The sequence below is a fragment of the Siphateles boraxobius genome, unplaced genomic scaffold, assembly GCF_051911475.1.
Source record: "Siphateles boraxobius isolate OS27281-9 unplaced genomic scaffold, OSU_SipBor_1 130, whole genome shotgun sequence".
In the NCBI taxonomy this organism is placed as follows: Eukaryota; Metazoa; Chordata; class Actinopteri; order Cypriniformes; family Leuciscidae; genus Siphateles; species Siphateles boraxobius.
Window position 1 is genome coordinate 29,050,973 of NW_027508734.1, and position 23,283 is coordinate 29,074,255.

The 23,283-nt window shown below is 39.0% G+C and overlaps 1 protein-coding gene across 1 annotated transcript in view; it reads right to left on the bottom strand.

The window, feature by feature from the left end:
• Positions 1 to 23,283, bottom strand: part of ambra1a (autophagy/beclin-1 regulator 1a) — a 106,597-nt gene that overhangs the window by 59,385 nt on the left and 23,929 nt on the right. Inside the window, exon 12 of the mRNA XM_077229059.1 lies at positions 7,140 to 7,250. Coding sequence (XP_077085174.1) covers positions 7,140 to 7,250 — 111 coding nt within the window. The remainder of the gene's footprint in view (positions 1 to 7,139; positions 7,251 to 23,283) is intronic.

Sequence of the window (23,283 nt, forward strand, 5' to 3'; positions counted from 1 at the left end):
AAATGACCATACCTGCTTTGCTGTAATGAGAAAGGACTTTGTGTTGAAAAATAACTAGAGCGAAGCATTTAATTTGATTTGACTCATAGCTCTCCTAATTAAAATAAAACCAGCATGTGCTGCGATCACAGCAAAATTCCACATAGCCCTTAGCAATCCAGTGATTTCAGTGAAGTCTAATCAGAAACATCTTTGATTTCAGGATCTGCAACAACATAGGGCTTGAAAACATGTCTTTGATCCTCTGTTTTAGTCTTTATATAGAATAAAAAGTACACAGGGCTGAATATTTCATCTTAACTGTAACAAACTAGAGGACAGGAGAGTAGCTGCTGGAGGAAAAGAGTAAGGAGGCATTGTAATTGTCAATGTTTGATTTCTGCTGAAGCCACCAACAAATTCATGAGACTATTTCATTCTTAATTATGCATTAATGAGCTGAGTGGTGTTAAAATGATGAATCAGTTGCGATGGCTTATATTTAGTCAGAGTAACAATTACACTGATTTATGATCCCCTGCAGATTCCTGACATCATTGACTTTAAAAGGATGAAGTACAGAAAAAGGTTTCTCAATATGAGCTCCCAGAGCTCTCGGAAGCTTTATGAGCTGGATTTGTTCAGTGTCTCTGCTGGTAATTAGAAATCTGTGACAATCTAGCAAGTTAATATTTATAAACACAGATAAAAACACAGCTTTAGCCTTAGACCTGACCTCATGAAACTAAAGCATGTCTTGCTGTTCTGGATTAATCACAATAATGGACTGTTGTGTGGTTTTATCTAAATATCCTTATATTTGCCATTGTTTTCACCACCACCACATCAGCATCTTCACCGTTGAACTAAACTATACCAATCAATCATACAGTAAACAATACCAACTGACACCAGAGTTGGTTTAAACCTCTAAAGGCAAACTGCACCAAGATGAAGAAAGAAAGGTCAGCTGTGAGAGATCTCACTTTGGGCATCCCCTAAGCTGGAACAAAAAACATCCACACACTTTGGAACAGATGTTAGCTAGAGCCAGGTACTTTTGCTACCCCTAGAGTTTGTATTGGCGCTTTTCCACTGCATGGTACGGTACGGTTCGGTTCGGTACGGCGCGCTTTGGCGCTTTTCCACTGCATGGTACGGTACGGTACGGCTCGCTTTAAATGGTACCACCTCTGTTGAGGTTCCAAGCGTACCGTACCGATACTAAATGTGACTTGAAAACACTGCAGATAACTGATTGGTCAGAAAGACAGAATCCTCACTACCAGCATCATTGTATTTGCAAGACATCAAAAACGCTAGATTTAAATAGCCAGTAACAGCCACCGCTGTAGCACCTGTTTTAAAGCTACTTGCTTGAAGAAAAAAAAATTCCAAAAAAGAAATGGCTGAATCGTGGTCAGTGGACGAGAAGTGCAGACGTATCTCTTGTTGGTTGCCGAGGAGCGGATAAACTATAATGATCAGTCATAATCCCAAAAGCGATACTACCTGCAGTGGAAAAGCAACCGAGCTAAAGCGAACCAAGCCGAGCCGCGCCGAGCCGAACCGTACTGAGCAGTACCATGCAGTGGAAAAGCGCCATATTATATTATACTGGCAATTAGTGGAGTTTACTTGTTTTGTGTACTTGTTATCAAACCTGGAAATAAAATAGTATATTTTGAGCTTTGTATTACTGACAGAGCTTCTGTGCAGCCAGTCACACTCTTCTCATATTAAAATAATGGCTAACTTTGATGTAGAGCACTTCCACGGTCTAAACTTCAGATGCTCTGTTAATTTCAGCTTCTTGAAGCCATACATTACCATGATGCATTAGAGAGGATGGAAACATTTTAGCTCATTAATACTTCTGCTCTTTGGCTGAGCTGTCCAGAAAGGCTTCTGAGGAAAGGGTAGTTAATAAGGAGAATAAGCTCAAGTTAGATAATGAGCCTGCTCAGCTGAAGGCTCACCATGCTCAAATGTTTTTGCCAGAAATCAGACTGTATTACCCCAGTAGATTTCTTCACCCTTGTAGTCTCAAATGAGTCTAAGGATGGCTTAGTAAAATTGGGCAGAACTTTGTTTTGTTCCAGAGTCTCTAGGTTTCTCTCGGAGGTCTTCTCAGCGGAGAGTGGAGAGATGGCTGCTAGGTGCACAGGGCTATTGAGTAGGTTGACTGCTCAGAGATATCAGTCAATGAGCAGGCCAGTGATTCACCAGTCATGCCTCCTGCTGCTGAGCAATGCCATTATCGCCCCTTGGAGGTGCCTGTCCCTATGCTGTCAGTTGATAGGTTGCAGAACTTTAATTGTGTGGTGGTTGAGGAAAGCAAGCAGGCAGGCCTCGGGTGGACACATATGTGACACACACCTCTTACTGGTCATTCTCTGACAGGATGAGCCTAGTAAAAGATACGCTGGAATACATGGAATGGATCAGTGAGTGTTAATTGAGCTTTTTACAAATTTTTGTTGGTTCTAAAAGTCCTATATTCTTGAATTCTTACAATATGGATGTGAAAGTTATGAAGTCCAAAGCATCAATTTGAAAGCATTTTCTCCCCAACAAATCGTCTGGATCACACTATGTTGTGCTTGTATGAACTTGGTGAAACTGAAGTGTTGTTCAGAGTCCCTGCAGTCACTTGAGGTCTTTATATTTATTACTGTGGCAGTTGTTTGCATGTTTCCTCAGAGTCAGTTGTATTAGTTGGGGCTGTCACAATATCAGATGTTTTACTACACTATTATCTCGGCCAAAAGAAATCACAATAACAATATATCACAATATCTATAGAAATCTATAAAAATATTGCTATCAGTCAAATTTATCTTTACTTTGTTTATTTTGTGTTTCTTGAAGAATCCATTGCATACAAAAGGAACAATTACACTTAATGATAACCAGTTTGAAATATCTTCCTTCTGTGAACTGATGTAGCTTATCATTACAGAATTAGGTAGAAATTATTTTATAGTATTCTATACAGTGATAAAGGCTATGCCAATTGCCATTGCATTATAAATATACATTATTCTTTTGAAAATTGCCAATATGACTTGAAGAACAAAGATACTGTTGAAATGGTGTAATTCTCTTCATGTTTAATCAGTCAAAATATCAATACCTGCATTTCATTCAGCTATTACAGTGATATCTGAATGTCTTTGTCCACGAGGGCGCCCTCCGGCGTAAAGAATGAATGAAAGATGAACTACATGTGAGAGTTCAGCATTCCATAATGCTCGCATCGTTCTAATTTGGGTAAAAATAGAAAAAAATACTGCTCTCTAAAGACATTTGAAGAAAACATATGATAATCCATAAGTTTTCATCAGAATGAGCACCCTATAATCCCAGAGGGATGCAAATAAAATAATACACAGAAAGACATCAGCAGTTTAAGGGTTAATTCACCCAAAAATTTCAATTCTGTCATTAATTACTTACCCTCAATTCGTTCCAAACCCGGAAGACTTTCGTTCATCTTCGGAACACAAATGAAGATATTTTTGATGAAAGAGAGATTTCTGTCCCTCCATTGACAGTCCACGCAGCTACCACTTTGATGCATCAAAAAGTTCAAAAAGAGATGGTAAAACGAATAGGTTTAGTCCAAATTTTCTAAAAATACCCGTCTCATATTTTATATGATGAAGAGATTTAATTTAGACTTTTATTGACATATAAGCATTCAACTCCCACATCAGTTGTGGTAAACAGAGGCTCAAGCATGTTCGCTTGACACACGAGAACCAATGAGGTTCATTCTCAAGTGTTACGCACAGGACATTTGAGCTTCTCCAAATACCAATGAGGTTTGTTCTCGCGAGTCAAGCAGGTTCAGTTGAGCTTCAGTTTATGTTCGTTGAATTTAGAACACAAAACTGACAGGAACAGCCAGTGGAGAACAGTGACTGTATCTAAAATCTTTAGATGACACAGCTAATATCTCAGTCAAATCTCTGTAAGTTACCAAAAGCGAAACCACACAAGTAACCGAGCAACACACGGCAAACACGTGTTTGTGCAGTGCCAAACAACAATCAACTATTTGTTCAGTCTGGTTCTGTTCATGCAGCACACGTATTCTGAAAATGTGGTTGTGAGTCCTGAAAATGTACATTTGTGAGTTTGGTTATAGAATGCGGTTGTCACTCGCGTAAATAACTGCATTGTTCGTGAACACAACCGTATTAAGGCCTCAAAAATAGGACTGACAATTGTATTCTGTTATTCTACTTCATATTGTTTTTATATACAGCTAGTTATAAATACTATTACTTAACCCTGACCCACACCATTACCCTAACAGAAAGCTTTCTGCATTTCTACAATTGAATGAAAAACAAGAAAACTTTGTATATTTTATACCATTTTTACACATGAGGACATACCCAAAAGGAGGTTTTGTCAGATTTAGCTCACTTCTGGGCACAAATTTGTTCTCAAAATAAAGTTAATATTGCAGGCAGCACACAGAAAAAGATGTTAGGTTACGGGCAAATGCCCTGGTGTGTAACCTCTAAACAGAGAGTTTGCATTATATTACAATGGCCAGGCCTCGCGTCTTTACAAGGTTTAGATCAAAGATCTGCAACTAAATTACTGTCATCACAAGGACACAAGAGAAAAAGCCTCTCAGATTCAAATCAACTTCTATTACTGCCAACATTTGAGCTAAAGAGCATCAATAATCTACAGAGCAAATAATTACTTATCTGGCCTAAAAATCTGAAACATGTCCCATTTACACTAATGATTATAGCCTGAAGTCTGACAAGCTATTTTTGACAAGCTATTTTTGACAAGTTATTTTAACAAGTGCACTGCATTTCTAACAGATGTGTACTTCTACAATTTTTGGATCGAAACAAGTTCTTAATTACTGTATCAAACTGATTTTGAGATATTTAAGCCAGAGCACATAATTAAAGCAAGTACAAGTATTTTCTAAGAAGATTAAGTGCTTTTTATAACAATTAAATCAGATTGCATTCAAATAACTATAGAGGAAAGAATAATGTAGGCCACCGAAAAGAAACGTTCACAAAAGCCCAGTCGTACTTAATTAAAAACTATGGCAAGAGCATGTCTAATGGAAATGTTTCAATCTTAAGTGTTTTCTAGAACAATGAGCTTCCACATATTGAGCATGAGCTGTTTAACTGCACAATACATGAACTTCTAATGGGCTCCAGAATCAATAGCACAGTTTATTTGACATCTAATGCCTATAAAGGATTTCTTGTATTTGTAATTAGACAGCACTGATGTACTGTGCACTGTGGGAGGACAGAAGAACGCACTCATATTTTAATATAAATATTCTAAAAAATGTATCATGTTGAAAGCACACGAAGAATTTATACTGCAATGTAGTAGTATTGTGCTGTGGTTTTCATGGCCATAAAGGCCTTTTCACAGCAAGAATAAAAACTATAACAGTAACTATAATGTCTACACATGGTCCAAACTAATGGACGATAACAATCTGCTTATTACAAGCGTACATTTCACTTACGATCTGTGAACACATAATTTAAGAACGCACATTAAAGTAGGAAAAAAATTGCTCTGAAAGTGATTCCAACAATATGATTCCACTGTGTCGTTATTGTTGTAATGGTCTGGATTCTTAGTGTGAATGGGCCAACTTTCTAAATTGGCTGAGAACAGTTCCTATGATCACTCCTTGGGACACTCATGCACCTTTGCACGGAACAGAAAAAAAAAATAACAGGAGAAGAGCAAAAACAATTAGAATTAACTCTCAGTTCTGCAAAAAGTGTTGTATGGAAAATCTTTCTTTAGGGTACTTAATAATTAAAATATTTTAATATTTTGCCATATTTTGCAGGATACTGCCAAGCTAAGGACTTTTTCCAGGGTGGTTTGGGGCAAAGCCAGGGCTTCTGCAATCCAAGTAGTTTAAGGGGATTTCCAAAACATTTGTGAGTGTTTGAATACCTTTAACAAAAACCTAACAAAATATTTATTGTGCATCTGATTGAACTGGATGCGACTGACACTGGGATGCACGTCTGCATGCATAATATGCATTGTGCTGTTCTGTCTCATTTCTATGTTTTATTTTACAACACAGTACTATAGACTATGACAACAATGCTTCTAAAATCATATCAGTTTTATTGCCCTGTCTTTGGGAGATCTGAGTATTAAAAAAATGACTGGGTCAGTTCTCAACAGAACTGACAAATAAAACTCCATCCTCATCCATCAACAGATCCTCAGCAAGTCTGGCACCTCTGGGTTAAGAGATAAGTGAAGGTCAAACTAAATCTTATAAGGGATTGACTTTGGGGTTTTTTAACCTTCATACCGCAACAAACACAGCATTCATAAGACTTATTTTCTTGTGTATATCTGGCTATGTGTACATGTCCTGAGGGATGCTAACCTTTGTTTTCTGAGATTTTCAATATTCTTACAGGCTGAACAGATGTTAGTGCCTAAGTGCTGCCAGGTGTGAGATCAAGCCCAGATAACAAGAATCACTCTGCAATCTTGTAATTAGCCCTGGGTAATCGCCAAGAGCTTCCAGTAACGCTTATCGTGACAGAGAAAGAAAGAGAGAGGCGGGGAAGAAAATAACTCTAATATGTGACCAATTTCCTCTCCTGTCCATGGCATCTGCCCTCCATCAGCTGTGCTAGGTATCTCGGTGAAGTGAAGTGTCACTATTACCTTTTTCTACAGCTACTCTATCATGGTGCAGCCTTTCCCCTCACTACGATTTCTTCAACACTGTGGGGTATTGAGGCATTTTGTGTTTCTGTTCAGGTGGATGGGCACATGGCAAAAATTAAATCTCAGAAAGAACACGTGCCTTTCTGGAAAATCCCACAGAAAACACCACTGTAAACAGGGGTGCACACTTCACAATTCAATAAGAATATATTTCAGAGAATCGCATTTTTTATTGATTATTCTGCTGTTTAAATGCAAAACTGTAGATTACTTGCTCAAAGATTTTTTTTGTGTGGAATAAAAAAAAATGAACTTTGTAGTTTCGATTAGGAATCATTAAAGAAAGAACAGCGATGTATCAATGTATTGATTTCCCCACAATCTCTGATAATGCATCTGTTTATCATTAATGGCTATGATACATCCCTTCAAAAACTCACCATTACTGATCTCAGGCAAGTCGAATTTGGTGAAGTCCCACCACTGCAGACGATAGGTTGTGTTAGCGATGTTGCTGGCTACTGCAGATTGACCATCCCCAATTACAGCACCTTAAAAAACAAAAACAAACAAACATTCAGTCATATATTACTGATACAGCAATTAAAAAAATGTCTCAATCAGTCAATATTTCCATGGAAATAGGTTGATTATGCACAATCCTTACACTACCGTTCAAATGTTTGGTTTCTAAATATACCATGGTTTCTAAAATATAACATTTTAAATTGTAATAATATTCCACACTATCACTGTTGTACTAATAAAATGCAGCCTTGTTGAGCATAAGAGACTTCTTTCAAAAATATTAATAAATCTTACCGACCCCAAACTTTTGAACTGTAGTGTATATCTGACCACAACCGCAACAGCAGATGACAAGAACAAGTAAATCTAACTTAAGACACTCAGTTGTGTTTAGTTCTGTTTACATGGCATCTCAGAATGCAACCCCAAGGCTTGAACACTCAAGCAGAACAGGAAAATTAATAAAATCGGCCCTACTAATACTGATCAAACCCACAGTGCATATTCTTGTTTGGTTAGAGGATAGCAGATTAAAAATAATAGACAAAAACCAGGCGAACGATTTGCATATATCCGCTATTTAATACACCTTCTGCATGATTCTGCATCTGATCTGTACAATAACAGTTAAGCTTTGTTTGCCTCAGGGATCTCATCTGTCTGCAATAACTTCTTCCACTAAGAGTCCATCAATGGTTATATAAACCATATGTAATATATGAGTAATATATATAATATAATATATATAATAGTTATATATAATATAACCATATTATGTGTAATATGGTTTCCTGCAACAAAACACTTCTTTGCGGAAAACAAGGAAATGTCAGGCTGTCCTCTCCTGCGCTCAGCCTTGTCACCATAATTACAGAAGTGAAGAAGGAAGGCTTTGGCCAAACAGTACACTTAGAGGTCCATTTGCCAGTAGAGGGTCGATCCTGGGCCTGGCTAACATATTAGATTTGCCTGTTATGACCTGAACTCAAGGAGACGTAATGCAGCCATAAATATCTATTACGCAGCTTCCCCCTGCACTCTGCTGTCTGCCCATTACGGCCCACAGACACCCAGGTGCAGTAAGCTGGCATTCAGACGGGGCTTTCAGAAGCTGCTCTAACAGCCATGGACTAATGAGCTGGAGAGCTTTCCTCACTATAAAAGACCCTTTGGGAAACTGAATGATATGGACTTTACACTAAACCTAACCTGAAATACAACACAACACTTCTAAGAGTGCTATGTAGGAAAACAAAGTATGCTGTGTTCAAATAAAAAGACATATCATTTACACTAACATTCAAAAGTTTTGTGTCAGCAATAATTTTTATTATTCTCTGCTCTTTCATGCTTTCAAAGGCTACATTTATTTGATAGCTGTAAAAACAGTAATACTGGGAATTATTAAAATGTAAAACAACAAGTTTCTATTCAACATTTTAACATGTAATTTATTCCTCTGATGGCAAAGCTGAATTTCCAGCAGCCATTGTTTATTTCGAGCAGCCAGTCAGTTCAGTGTCACATGCTACTTCAGAAATCATTCCAATATGATGATTTGGTGCTCAAGAAACATTTCTTATTATTATTTTTATTATAATTTATTTGAAATCTAAATCTTTTGTAACATGATAAATGTCTTTACTGTCACTTTTGATCAATTTAATGCATCATTTCTGAATAAAAGTACCTTACTTACCCCAAACATATCGACAAAGATAAATGTAGGATTGATAGGGGAATGGGAAATAAGGAAAGACAGAATGATATAAAGAACTGACATGAGTGTGTTGATTGAAACCAAATCCTCAAAGTCTTTACAATCAAAACTGCAGGTCAACAACAGGACAAATCACAAAATAAACTGCTCTAAAAAAGTCATTAATATGACAGGAACGTAAAACACAGTTTGCAACAGTCATCTTCAGAAAGAGAGATAATTAATAATTTTACTGTAACATGGTTTTATTTTAGAGAGTTTAGAGGAGTGGGCTGGAACAGATGAGGAACAAACAGAGTTAACAAGAATTAACTACACTTACGTGACCATTTTATCAGCAACCACAAAAAAAGCACTAGGACGAGGGTGAGGGATTAAGTATTTATCATCTGTCACAGTGCAGTTATGAGCTAAACCTTTTACACGGCCATCGTTTTTTTTCATAGACGCACAACAAATTGCCCTGAAAAATGTAACTTTTGGGGGAGTCGAGTGCTTGAGAAGAATTTTATAAGGTAGAAAGAGGCAGCAGAGACAATGGGGGACTCACTCATTAAAATATTTACAGATAAAAAAAAAAGAGCCAAGAATGGAGATGTATTTTAAAAGTTCACTGCAGCACCTTGTTTGTTAAAAGGAGTTCACCCAAAAATATAAATAATAAAAAATATAAAATATCACCGTTTACTGACTCTCATGTGACTTCAAACCTGTATGAATTTCTTTCTTTTGTGGAACACAAAAGATACTCTGAGAAAATGATTGGCACCCCTGGTAAATATGATCGAAGATGGCTGTAAAAATAAATCTGCATTGTTTACCCTTTTGATGTTCCATTCAAAAAATTCGCCAAAGAATTAAAAGTGGGGGTCTATCACATTATGAAATAAAAGCTTTTTTCCAAAATACGTGCATAAATTATTAAATACTTTTCGCAACCTCCTTTTGCCACGAAAACAGCTCTGAGTCTTCTTCTATAATACCTGATAAATTTGAAAAACACCTGACAAGAGATCAGAGACCATTCCTCTATACAGAATCTCTTCAGATTCCCAGATCCATGTTGGTGCTTCTCCTCTTCAGTTCACCCCACTCATTTTCTATTGGGTTCAGGTCAGGGAAACTGGGACAGCCACGCAGAAGCTTAATTTTGTGTTCAGTGACACATTTTGTGTTGATTTTGATGTTCGTTTTGTGTCCTGATGGAAGATCCAACCATGGCACATTATAATATTTCTAGCAGAGGCTGTGAGGTTTTGATTTTTTTATCTGTTGGTATTTTCTAGAATCCATTATGCCATGTATCTGAGCAAGATGCCCAGGACCTTCGTCAGGAAAAGAGGCCCACAACATTAAAGATCCAACGGTATATTTAACATTGGACATTGGGTACGTTTTATCCCCGTTTGCACCAAACCCATCTGGTGGGTTTGCTGCCAAAAAACTTTTTTTTTTTTAGTTTCATCTGACCATAAGATCCGGTCCCTTTTGAAATTCCAGTCATGTCTGACCAGGGCCGGCCCGAGGCATAAGCGAACTAAGCGGCTTCCTGGCCACCAGGGGGCCCCCCAATCGAGTTTAAATTTTTTTTTTTTTAGATGACTTAAACAAGTGACATACATGAATGAATGAATATGAATGAATAATTCAAGACAAGAAAATTCTGATTTCATGATCAATATACCTGCCAACCACTGCTGCTGTGTCTGCCAACGTTTAAGTCATGCGCATTATCTAGACACCTTGCGAGTGTAGACAATTCGTGCGCAACTGCGCATAGTCACGGTATCGGTTTAAGTTGGAGAAAATAGCCGCAGGGGAACTTAACCTTCTAGGTGTAAGGGTAGCAGTTTGAATAAATAAACAACATAGCAGTTTGAAATCTTCTCCACTTTATTATACCACACATCAGATCACTAACTCCAAAAACCCGCGACACTCCAGTACCAAGTGCGCACGACCCATTCCTATCTACGGCAAGCCCCGAGGGGAAAAATAGATTGCATACACACAGACAACGAGCGCCAGTACATCATTACCTGTATTATAGTAAAAGACTTTGTTGGATTCTGTCATGTACAATCCAACAAAGTCTGTTACAATAATAATAATAAAAAAAGATTTTGAGGAGAGTTACACTGTATTGAGACAGTTGAGAAATAATAATAATATTTTTACAGTTTTCAACAATAATTGTCATTGTTGAACTCTTGTTCTTATTATGTTTCTGATTTCTCAGTTTTGTCAATATTTTTTGCAAATAATTTATTTTATATGTTTTGAGAAGTTTGTTTTAATAAGTTTCAAAGAGGTAGTAAAAGAGTAAAGTAAAAGTTAAAACTTTTTTATTTAAGTAGGCATCTATTTTTTAAGTATTTATTTTGTATTAATACATAACCTCACTTTATTCATTTATAATGTATCATTATTGTGTGACATTTGTGTCAATAATCATCAAGCACAGGTGACTTCGCGTAGAGGGAGGGGGCCCCCAAATCAAAATCTGCTTAGGGCCCCCAAAAGGCTCGGGCCGGCTCTGTGTCTGACAACTGAATATGCTGGTTTGTTTTTGGATGAGCAAAGATGATTTTTCTTGAAACTCTCCCAAATAACATGTGGTGCTGTAGGGGTTGATTGAGTTTTATTGAGGCTTTCTGACCATAAGACTCAACTAATTTCTGCAATTCTCCATCTGTGATCCTTGGAGAGTCTTTGGCCACTCAAACTTTCCTCCTCACCGTGCATTGGGACAATATAAACACACGTCCTCTTCAAGGCAGATCTGTAGCATCTTTAGTTGATTTAAACTTCTTAATTATTGCCCTGATGGTGGAAATGTGAATTTTCAATGCTTCAGCTATTTTCTTACAGTCACTTTATATTTTGTGAAGCTCAACAATATTTTGCTGCACATCAGAACTATATTATTTGTGTTTCCTCATATTTATACTCCTGTGAAACAAGAAGCTCAAAGCTCCTAGTCACCCTAGTCACCTGTGATAACATTTTAAATATTAATCGTAATATACTTAAGAGATATTTTACTCATAAAAAAATGTATTGGTGTCAATAATTGTGGCCAACGTGTTGTAACAAACCTGGCTTACAACCTAAGTAAACCAGAAGTCACTTAAAAGTTCATGGCACTCTTAAGGCATGAACGATTAATGAAAAACACTGTATCAATACTTGAAATCAGACAAAGACAGGCCTAAGCAGATTAACCAACAAAGTATATTGACAACTCAATAGTCAGATCAGAAAAATGATCACTAATCCAAGAATCCTTGATCCAATAGTCCATGTGTGAGAAGTATTGTTCGTATGCGTGAATCCTTAATCCTTGAACCCAAAAAATGAATCAAAATGTCCAAGAAAAAAATGGTAATAATCCTCCAAATATGGTCAAACAGCAAAAATACCAACAAAAACCCAAATCTTCTCTTGACCCTTGATGAGTAATTAATCCATAAACGCCCTCAAAGGAGAAGGCTAACAAACACCAATCTGTTTGGTTCAAACAGCGTCACCTCACATGCTCCTCCCATCACCTGGCTTGGTCTTTTTTACTAAACAAGGCCTTCCTCCCCAAGGCGCCCTCCTGTAAAAAATAAGTGTCTATTTTGCCAACTTACAGGAGGTTTCTGCACCAACCATAAAAGTCCCACATACAAAAGAGAGAATTTACACTATGGCCTGAAACCAATTGAATCATACCTATACTAATTTTACAGTATTTTATTTATCTTAGCCCTAATATAGAAGTGTCACCGTGTTTTGGAGAAAAACATTTATTTCACAATGTGATTTTGAAAAAATGAATGTCAAATTCTCTTAATGCTAGGATTCAACTAGAGAATTTGGATGATTAGTTTAACGGGTCTCAGAGTCTTGGCAGGATCAGTATTTCCCGCCCTGCTGGCTGATTAAACTTCTGCTCAAGACCAATTACAATCTCAGCACGCACAGGCAGTTAGCACAGAGGAGGTCAGGTCTGCACCTTTTCGAACAGAGCAGGAAAGCTGTTACAACTGTTAACTAGTCACCATTCCAGCTGGCATGAGCACTGCAATGTTGTCTGGATAAAGTTCAGCAGCCCAGTATTTAATAACGCTGTGTCATCTGGAGAGATTTTGATTGCATGAACAACAGATCTGACAAGCTGTATCCTCTTTCGATTTACCCAGAGGCTGCCGCTCTCAAAAGGCGACAGTATCAAAGGGATAAAATGCAAATATCATTTGAAATTGAAATTTTTGGTATAGTCCAGGTGATGGTCAAAATTTGAGGTGATATGTTCACTTTTTCATAAAACAGGGCTCCAGACTAACTTTTTTCACCTCCGTCCTGAAAAACAATTTGAACTGTCCTAAAGTGAATGTCAACGGTCCCAAAATCAAAATGTTTTTTTCTGTACTTTGTTATTATCATCTATAGTTGTTAAGTCACATAATAAAAACACCATTAAAATGTTTATGATATATATTATTATATTTATTTAGCTCCATTCAAAGTAGTTATCTGTAAACAGGTTAAAAAAAACAGATTTAATAAAAAATGTCAGGAGTTAAATGCTTTTTTGTATTCATGCAGAACAATTTTTTTTCTTTTTTTTTTTACATATACGAAAATTAAGAGAAAAATACATACAGCTCAAAACGTTTTTGAGTTGGTTGGATTAAACAATAACAAATAAATACTGGGCTCGTCCATTTTGACCCAGGCCTATGGTGACTAGTGAGTGATTTTCATTTTAGCAGTTCATCCAATAAGCAGCCCGAGGAAAGCTTTGAGTGAAAGCTTCTCAGCCAATCAGCGGCTTCTACCCCACGTGTGGACTCTTAATCCTGCCCACACATCGTCACCACAAGTGATCCAATGAAATGAATGACGTTTGCGCCAGGCTTTTCAAAGCAAGCTCTTTGGGGCTGTTTACACCTGGCCACTTCATGCGTTTTCTGTGATCGGTGATTCTGTGATCCGATCGTGAAAAGACCAGGTGTAAATGCCCTCCGAACTCGAGACTGCCTGGAGGAGGTGGTCTGAGTTCGGTTGCTCCCGAACCGTGCTGCGATTCGCGTGTATGTGTAAACAACACGGACTCGGATGCGCACTTGTTCAGGAAGTAAAGTATCCTGCGCATGCGTTTTAGCCGATTATGATGTATTTAGTTAAATAAAACACACGTAAGGGATGAAGATTTACCCTGGATACGAGCAAGAGTGAGTCTGCAGTGTATTCACGCATAGTGCGTGCAATCAGGGCAACAAATTAATGGAAATCCACTGTCTCCTCATAAGAGTCCATTTGCAAGCAGCGGAAAGACAGATTATGTGAAACACACACACAGTTAACCTGCGTTGTTTACTCAGCTATAATTAATAGCACCAAATTAATAAAAAAACACAATATATTGACCCACGTCGTGTTTTCTATCATGCGCCGTGCACGTTTGCAATGACGTAAGATGCACGCAAATGCACCAGAGTTCGATAGAATCAAGTTGAGTGTGAAACCAGACCAACGCTGCGGGGGGCGCCGGGAACAATCGCGCCCGGGCTCGGACCGCAGCAAACGAGCCCAGTGTAAAAGCCCCCTTATTGCGGTCTTTGATTTTGATTTTAGCTGATGATCAATAAAATGTAGCTCATATCTGTTGCTTTCGGTGACGTGAACTATATTAAATCTGCATATAGCGCGGGAATTGAAGATCAGATTTATTTCCGTTTCGCGAAAAACACATTTGTGTGTCCAGATGTAAATGGAATCGTTTTGATAAATCAGATAGCTATCCGATCTGAGAAAACGCATGAAGTGGCCAGGTGTAAACAGCCCCATTGAGACAGACACAGATGGTAGCTATTATTTAGCAAATATGAAAAGCAAAGCAATCATTTTTACGTTACCTTTGTTTAACCAGCGCAACATATTTGCGATGTCATTAAGTCATTTGATAGATGCACCCATATGCACCCGGTACCGCGGAACACGTCTCCGGGTGAGTAGCGGCCAGTGATAGTAACTATAGTAACAGCATGAGAAGACGCGCTCCGTTGTAGTCAGCGTTTGGTCGGTTAATTTTGGCATTTTCTAAGTAAGTTAGCCTAATAGGATAGTAATAAATGAACACACATACAAAAATGTCTTTCGTCCTGTAGGCGTCTTGGAGAATATTTCTGTTCGTCCTAAACACAGTCTCGAGCCCTGCATAAAAGCATGAAACCTGGTACTGTTGTACAGTTTGGGGTCCTGAACATTTTCAGAAATGGAGCCCGCGCTAAAGCGCCTCGTGGCGGTCATTTTACTTTCTGCCATAAACAAGTTATGTATTTTGTATCATATCTCCTGAATCAAACACGATAACAGAAAATATTATGTCTACCCCTATGTTTTGATGGTCAAGGATTACAATGATACAATATACAACATCATAAACTGTTAAGGTGAATAGTCTGTGTCTGTTGCATGCATGTTGTGTAGAGTTTAAAAAGCTTAACCCTTTTGTTCATTAACCATGACAATACATTGACTGTAAAGAGTAGAATATTCAATATGACCTTAGCAACATGGCCTAAAAAGAATGTGTCAAACGAAAAGATTTACTTATGGCCATGTTTGTGGTCTCTCCCATTTTCAAAAATATTATAAGATTTAAAAAATATTTTAGTGTGGCCCCAGCTTTAGATGATATTCTCAGATACTGCAATTTCATTGTAATCCTTCTCACGACATCACTGAATTCACCATTAACTATTCACCAGAACAGTTTATGTTGTATATGGTGTCATTGTAATCCTTGACCATCAAAACATTGGGGTAGACACAACATTTTCCATGTTATCATGTTTGGTTCAGGAGATATAATACAAAATACATAATTCAGTTATGGCGGAAAGCAAAATGGCCGTTACAAGGCGTTTTTGCGATGGCTCCATTTCTGAAAATGTTCAGGGCCGCAAACTGTACATGTGTCCCAAGTTTCAAGCTTTTATGAAAAATACCATAATTTTTGCATATCACTTGGACTAGTAGGCATATGGCCAATTAGTCTCTTTAGCATTTATGCAATATACTGAAGCCAAACCTGAGAAGGGAGTCAAGAAGATTCCACAGCGTTCCTGGTCACGTAATTTACGTAGTTGTAATTCATAAGCGGATATTATGCTAATTATGAATGAGCGTGCACACACGGCCTATTTATTAATTGTTGGAATTTATTAACACACACACGTTTTAACTATGAAATCAGATGCTTACGAAGCAATTGTGAATCCGGATGAGAGTTTTTGGGAAGGTCTGTTTTATGCGAGAATTCACTACTATTTACAAAGGTTCCATGAATGAGGCCCATTCATTTCTGTCATATACAGTGCCTTGCAAAAGTATTCAAACCCCTTCATTTTGTTATGTTGCTGCCTTATGTTAAACTACTTTAAATGACTTTGTTTTTCACATCAATCTACACTTCATGTACCATAATGATAAAGCAAAAAAAAAAGATCAGTGATAACTTAGCAAATTTATTAAAAAGGAAAAACTGAGATACATTGCATTAGTATTCATACCCTTTTCTGGGACACTTGATATTTAGCTCAGGTGGCATTCACTTCAAATGGAGTTAAACTGTGTCAAATTAAATTGAACGGGTATGGAAAGGCACACACCTCTCATAAAAGGTCTAACAGCTGAAAATGCATATAAGAGCAAAAACCACTTTCTCAACAGCATCTCAGACTCAGAATTCTCTAATACATACAGCAAAAAATAGTTAGGATAGGGTATGTGACCCGTGACTTCTGAGTCTGTTCCCAATGTTAAAGAATAAAGAGCAGCTGAGGGGAACTGATGCAGCACCTCTCAAAAACAGGTCACTACCTGTAGCTACCCAGAAAGACAAAGACAACTAAAAAGAGAAAATGGGAGGGAGAGAGAAAGAGAGGGACCTCACCTGAACTCTTCATAGACTCAGCTGTGTTTTAAGAGTGGCTCGATTGAGTGTTTCAAGGAACAATTACCCGAGGGAGTCTTTGTATGGCATGTGGTGCGTATGCTAAATGAGGTCATCATAAGTGTCCCACACAATAACTAAATTTAGGACGACTACCAAGAAAAGCGCGTTTCATCATGAAAAAAATAACAAATTATATCAGTGCTTTTCAAAATGGTTGAAATTTACTTCACACACCGAAACATAAATTAACAAACTGGCCATGCAGCAGAAATCAGTCATACGCCTCATGTATACTCACCAGCCTCTTCAGCACTGACCCGGCAGAGCAGAAGAGGAGAGAGAGAGAGAGAGAGAGAGAGAGAGAGAGAGAGAGAGAGAGAGAGAGAGAGAGAGAGAGAGAGAGAGAGAGACAGACAGACAGAGAGAGAGAGAGCGAGACCATTCCATTAAAGATAATCGGGTTTTTCATGCTCTGAAAAGTCCATATAAACTGGGGTTCTCTCTGACAACAAGAGCCTGAGGAATCCGTCAGGCCTGCAGTACTGGGTGGAGCAGGACTGAATGGATCAGAGTCGGGCTGAAATAGAGAGGGTCACTGTTCTCCATCACTACCCCTTCATTCATTACACACTCCATCCTAAGGCCCTCCAGCTCTGGCTTTGTCATACTTCCTATCTGTAGTTAAACAATATTTAATAGAACACACACACACACACACACACACACACACACACACACACACACACACACACACACACACACACACACACACACACACACACACACACACACACACACACACACACACACACACACACACACACACACACACACACACACACACACCCTATATTTCTCAAAAGCGTTGCTTAAATGACCACTGATTAAATTTGACTATGTAAAACATAAAATCAGACTTTTCAAAAATGATTATATTTACTTACTCATATTTTCATGAATGTATCTTGATTTAAAGATTTGTAACGGAAAACAGAAAATATTGAGGAAGATATCTTTTTTTTTTTTGCAATGTATGCAACAGTTAATGCCAAGACTTTGTGAATTTAAGATGTTCTGCTCTGATTTAAGATCTTTTTAAGGACTTAATTTGTGTAAGGGTGAATTAAGACTTTTTAAGACCTTTTAAAGACAAGCAAAAACCATGTTTTTGAGAACTGCTTACTCTTGCTTAAAGGAACTGACTAATATTTATATCTCTTAAAATTGTAATTAACTAAAAATTCCTCCTACATATTTTGTAAATGCTAAACATTCTAGACATTAGTATGAAAGATTCAACCATGTTTTTTTTTATATTTAAAAACTTCGTAATGTTTACATAACTCAATCTTCTGGTGAAAATGACAGACGCTAATTTTTTTCAGTTTCATTGCAACTTTAAGTACATTAAAAAGCTACGATGTGTGCCCAAGAATCTCTAGTACTGATATGTTAGCTACACAAAATAAATACAATACAGCTAAATCTAAATTCGAAAAATCGTAGCATCGTCATATATCGGCATATCGCCCAGCCCTGCCCCTAAACTTGCTCCATGTTGACGCATTAAGGCATTACCTGCAAGATGAATCGCTAAAAGAACGCGATCTTGATTCAAACACCCACACAATCTAATTCCTAAATGCTAATTATTCACCTGTGTCTAATAAACGTTTGACAAAATCACACCGGAACATTCAAATCTGTGTTGGCGCTGCTGCTGAACCAGAGAGAGTAGATGTCATGTATAGGTGTGAAACAGCTTCACAAACAGTCTTTTCAACCACACAGTTTCATTATTTCTGTGATATTGGCATTTATTCAAGAAATTCATTCAAAAATACTGATTCATCCAGTAATTAAACAAGTGAAGTATTTATGAATCATTAAATCATTATTTCAAACAGTTTTTAAAAAATAATTTATTCAGAATAATTTAGCATTTTAAATAGTCAGAACCTCTAGTAAATTGCATTTTATTTTTTATATTTTGATTCTCAATTTAACCAGAATTGTGCTGATCTACAATATGACTTTCTGTAAAGCTGCTTTAAAATTATATGTATGGTGAAAAGACCTATACAAATACATTTTACTTGACATAAACAAACGCACATAAAAATGTATGGACTTTAAAGAGTTAGTTCACCCAAAAATGAAAATTCTGTCATCAATTACTCACCTTCATTTCGTTCCAAACCAGTGAGAGTTCTGTTTATCTTTGGAACACAAATGAAGATATTTTTGATGAAATCAGAGAGATTTCTGTCCTTCCATTGACAGACAGTCCACGCAACTACCGCTTTGACGCTTCAAAAAGATCATAAAGGGTTCATAAATTCATATGAATTGATTGGTTTAGTCCAAATTTTCTGAAGAGACACAATCGCTTTATATGATCAACAGATTTAATTTAGGCTTTTATTCACAATAAAAAAATATCTGTATTCGTGTTTCAAAGATGAACAAAGGGGTCTTACGGGTTTGGAATGACATGAGGGTGAGAAAATGATGACAACATTTTTTGGTAAACTAAACCTTTAAGGTAACCCTAACCCTAAGCTCAAGACATTTTTTCTTTTTCTGGTTTCTATGAGAAATATAGTTTTAATGTAGTTGGTAGTTTGGAGCTGCACATTCATCGAGTGACCACTAAAACTATAAAATTTTCAATGAAAACAAATATACTTTCTTGTAGGCAGACGAGAAAGAACTGAAGAATCAGAAAAGGGGCTGGTCAACCAAGTAGCCCGTGGGCCAAATACAGCCCTTTGGTTGATTTAAATAAGACAGAGCTGCCTGACACATGAGAGTGCTCTCTGTATAAAGCTATGATGAAATCAAAAACACTCAGTGGCCAACAATTACCTGGCCATATTTGGAGCACTTGAGTATAACTCTTGTAAAAAGTAATAGCGGGAAACGCCATTGAAACCTGCATACATCCATACGGTTGTGTACTGTACATATATAAAACATACATGTATAAAAAAAGAATAAAAAAAATATATATATATATATATATATATATATATATATATATATATATATGATAATAACATGACTAGACTTTAAATGAAAGTGCTATAATCTAATAATTACTTTGAAAAATGTTGTCCCTCCCCTAAAATTTACATTTGGATAATCTGTCTCTCAAAAGAACGTAATTGAAGAGCCCTGATCTCTGGGTAGTAAAATAAGTACACAGCAATAGCAGAAAGAGTGAGATAGAAATCCTGTGTATGTGAAAAATTGTGTCTAAATGTGCATGTGTATGTGTGTGAGTGCACGCTCTGTGCTGTGGGGCTTGTATAAAGTTGTCTAAGAGCAGTTAGAGAAGGAGAATGCTTGAAGGAGGGGGAATGTGTGCTGGCCTGGTAATTGCCATCAGTTTGGATATTTGCCCTGGAGTTCACAGTAACGGTCCTCCCCTCTCATCTTAGAACAAGGGCCAATCATACGTCATGGCCTTCTCTTTGCAACAAAATATAATAGGAGTCCACAAATCAACCCCTATTACAGAACTTTAATCCCTAGAGTGATTATTGGATGCTGGGTAAAATAATTCTCTATTTAAAAATTAAGAAACTCAATATGATTAGTTCACCCCCAGTGCACTTAACAATTAGTATAAACTAGATAAAGTACTGATTTAACAACAATTGATGGTTAATTTATGCACATTATTCATCTTGCCACAGAAAAATCTGTCAGATGACCATAATAACTGTTCCAACATGCACTTTTTAAAATCACAGCTGAGAGGAGAGGAGAGGAGAGGAGAGGGACAGAACGATTGATGCTCTGTAAAGTGAAGTCATGATGCTGTTTTCTGTGTGAGTTGAAGAGGGTTTGGAGAGGGGCATTTCTGAACCTCGTATGACACACTGCAATTAGTGTGGGCTGAATGCCTCTCTGTGTGGGAGAGAGAGAATGCTGGTATGCAAAAGCGAGAAACAGTTCTGTGGATATTTGCATTGTTTTGAATTGGTGCAGGATATGTGGGGAGTGGGATCTGTGAAGTATGGGACGTCCGCCCTCACAAGCACTCAAATGATGGCTGATAAATTTTTTTAATGTTGGCCCTGAAAATAAGAAATGTGCTTGTTGTTTCCTAATTTTTTTCTGCCTCCATAGTAAATGTCTAGTAATTTACTATTCATTCACAACATCTGTTTGGTTCTTCCGCACTTCTGGAAGTTGTTGACTTAATGTATGAAAGATGCTCAGCGTCACATCCGATGCAGCTGGCAGCTGGCTTCAAGAAATATTTTTAAATAACCCTGTGATGAGAGCATACAGGTGTATCGAGATGTATATTTCAAGACTAAGGGTGTTGAGAAAGTTGATTTGGAGTATGTTGACAGTAGGTTTGGTGTAAGCGGTAGGGCACATAGGACTTATTTCGAGAAATACAAAATCATAGATATTTGCAATCAAGTGATGAAGCCAGGATGTGTGTTTGTTCTGAAAGGTTCCCTTTCGAGGCGGTAACTCAACATGTGACGTATATGGGAACTCATCCCTTCTCCACTTTTGCTCTTATGGAGCAATCTTATGGGCTAATGCCAACTTGGGATAGCTGGCCAATTGTCGCGAAGCATACAAATACTGACAGGTCCGCGGGCAGTATAAAATGCATGGGCGCGACAATTACGTCAGAATCTCTTTCTTCGCGCTAAGAAGTAATCGTGGAAGTTGCACATAGAGGACTAATTATCTTTTTCTTCTCTGCATCCGATGGCTGATACATGCCAGATTTGTGCGGGGCCCATCGACGCGCCCGACCTTCACAAGTTTTGTGTCGCCTGCCTGGGCCTTGCTGAGGCGGCACTTACGGACGACAAGTGCGCCCAATGCGCCTAGCTGCCAGTGCGTGCCCTCAGAGCCAGAATGGAAGTGGCTCAGGCCACAGCGGGGATGAGGCCCACTGCCACCAGCGAGCCACTGGTGGGCCCTCCCCTTCCCAAAGGCGAGGATTCCGGCGCTATCAGCTTCGCGGAAGCAAGCTTCCGCACCCCCCACGCCGTCGCGGACTTTGTCTCCTTCGGAGCTGGCGGGGAAGACGACTCCATGTTGCTCTCAGCGTCTGAATCGGGACGCTCCGACCAAGAGGGCTATGCAGACCTCCAGGAGGAGCTCGGCAAGGCCATCACGGAGTTGGACCTCACCCGCAAAAAGTAAGTTGGACTCGTGGTTCCTCCAGTCGAGCCGCCGCCAGGCTTATTTCCAGATGTGCATGAGCACGTGGTGAAGTCGTGGGCTGCACCCCAATCGGCGCGCACCCACACTGCCATGCAGGCCATGTTCGCACACATGGACGGGGGGGAAGCCCACAGATGTGTGCGCATGCCCCTTTGTTGAGGAGACCGTCGCCGTGCACCTGTGCCCGTCTTCGCCTGCGTTGGCTTCGGACCGCAGCCTGCCTTCCAAGCCGTGCAGGTTCACGGCCCACCAGGCGGACAAGGCCTATGCATCTGCGGGCGAGGCAGCATCAGCTCTTCACGCCATGGCAATACTGCAGGTATTCCAGGCAAAACTAATACAATCCCTGGACGGCAGCGGCGCTGACATCATTAAGGATCTGCGCACGGCAACGGACCTTACGCTGATGGCTACCAAGCGCTCTGCACAGCGCTCCATGGGGTTCATGGTCGTCCTTAACAGGCACCTATGGCTAACCCTAGCTTACTTGATGGACACGGACTGCAAGACGGTCCTGAATGCTCCAGTCACTCCCTCCGGCCTCTTTGGCAACACCATGGAGTCGGTCACGGAGCGCTTTTTTTTTTCTGACCCAAAAGCGCATCAAGGCGATGAGCCACGGGATACCCCATCACTCACTTCAGCCATCATTGAGATCCCGCTCTTCCTCGGCACATCGCCACACTCAAGGACCAGCTAAGACAGCCTGCCGTGGCTCCCCGCCCCGAATCGGAAGCTTGTTTCAGCCGAAACAGGCAGTGGCCAGGGCCTGGGAAGAAGCGCCAGGGTCAGAGGAGAAGCCCGCGCCACGAGAGAGGAAGAGAGAGCGTGCTGGAGGCCCCGCCCCCAAGCATCATGTTCTAATGCTTCATGCCCCCCATGTTCCTACGGGCGACAATTGCAATGTGTGTGTAAATGCTGTTTCTGTTTGTGTGGGTTCCACAATAAAAACATGTATCCCTTCACACAAAGAGCTTTTTCTTCCTCTTGCACCTAACACTGTGTCACTCGCCACACCCCAGAGCAGTGCAGAGTCACATCCCATTAATATAATGGCCTCTCGAGGGCGCGAGAGTGACAACATTACACAAAGCCCGCCGCGAGCCAAAGTAGTGGTACCAAAGAAGGATGGAGGACTCCGTCCGATACTGGACCCGAGACCCATCAACCGCGCACTTCA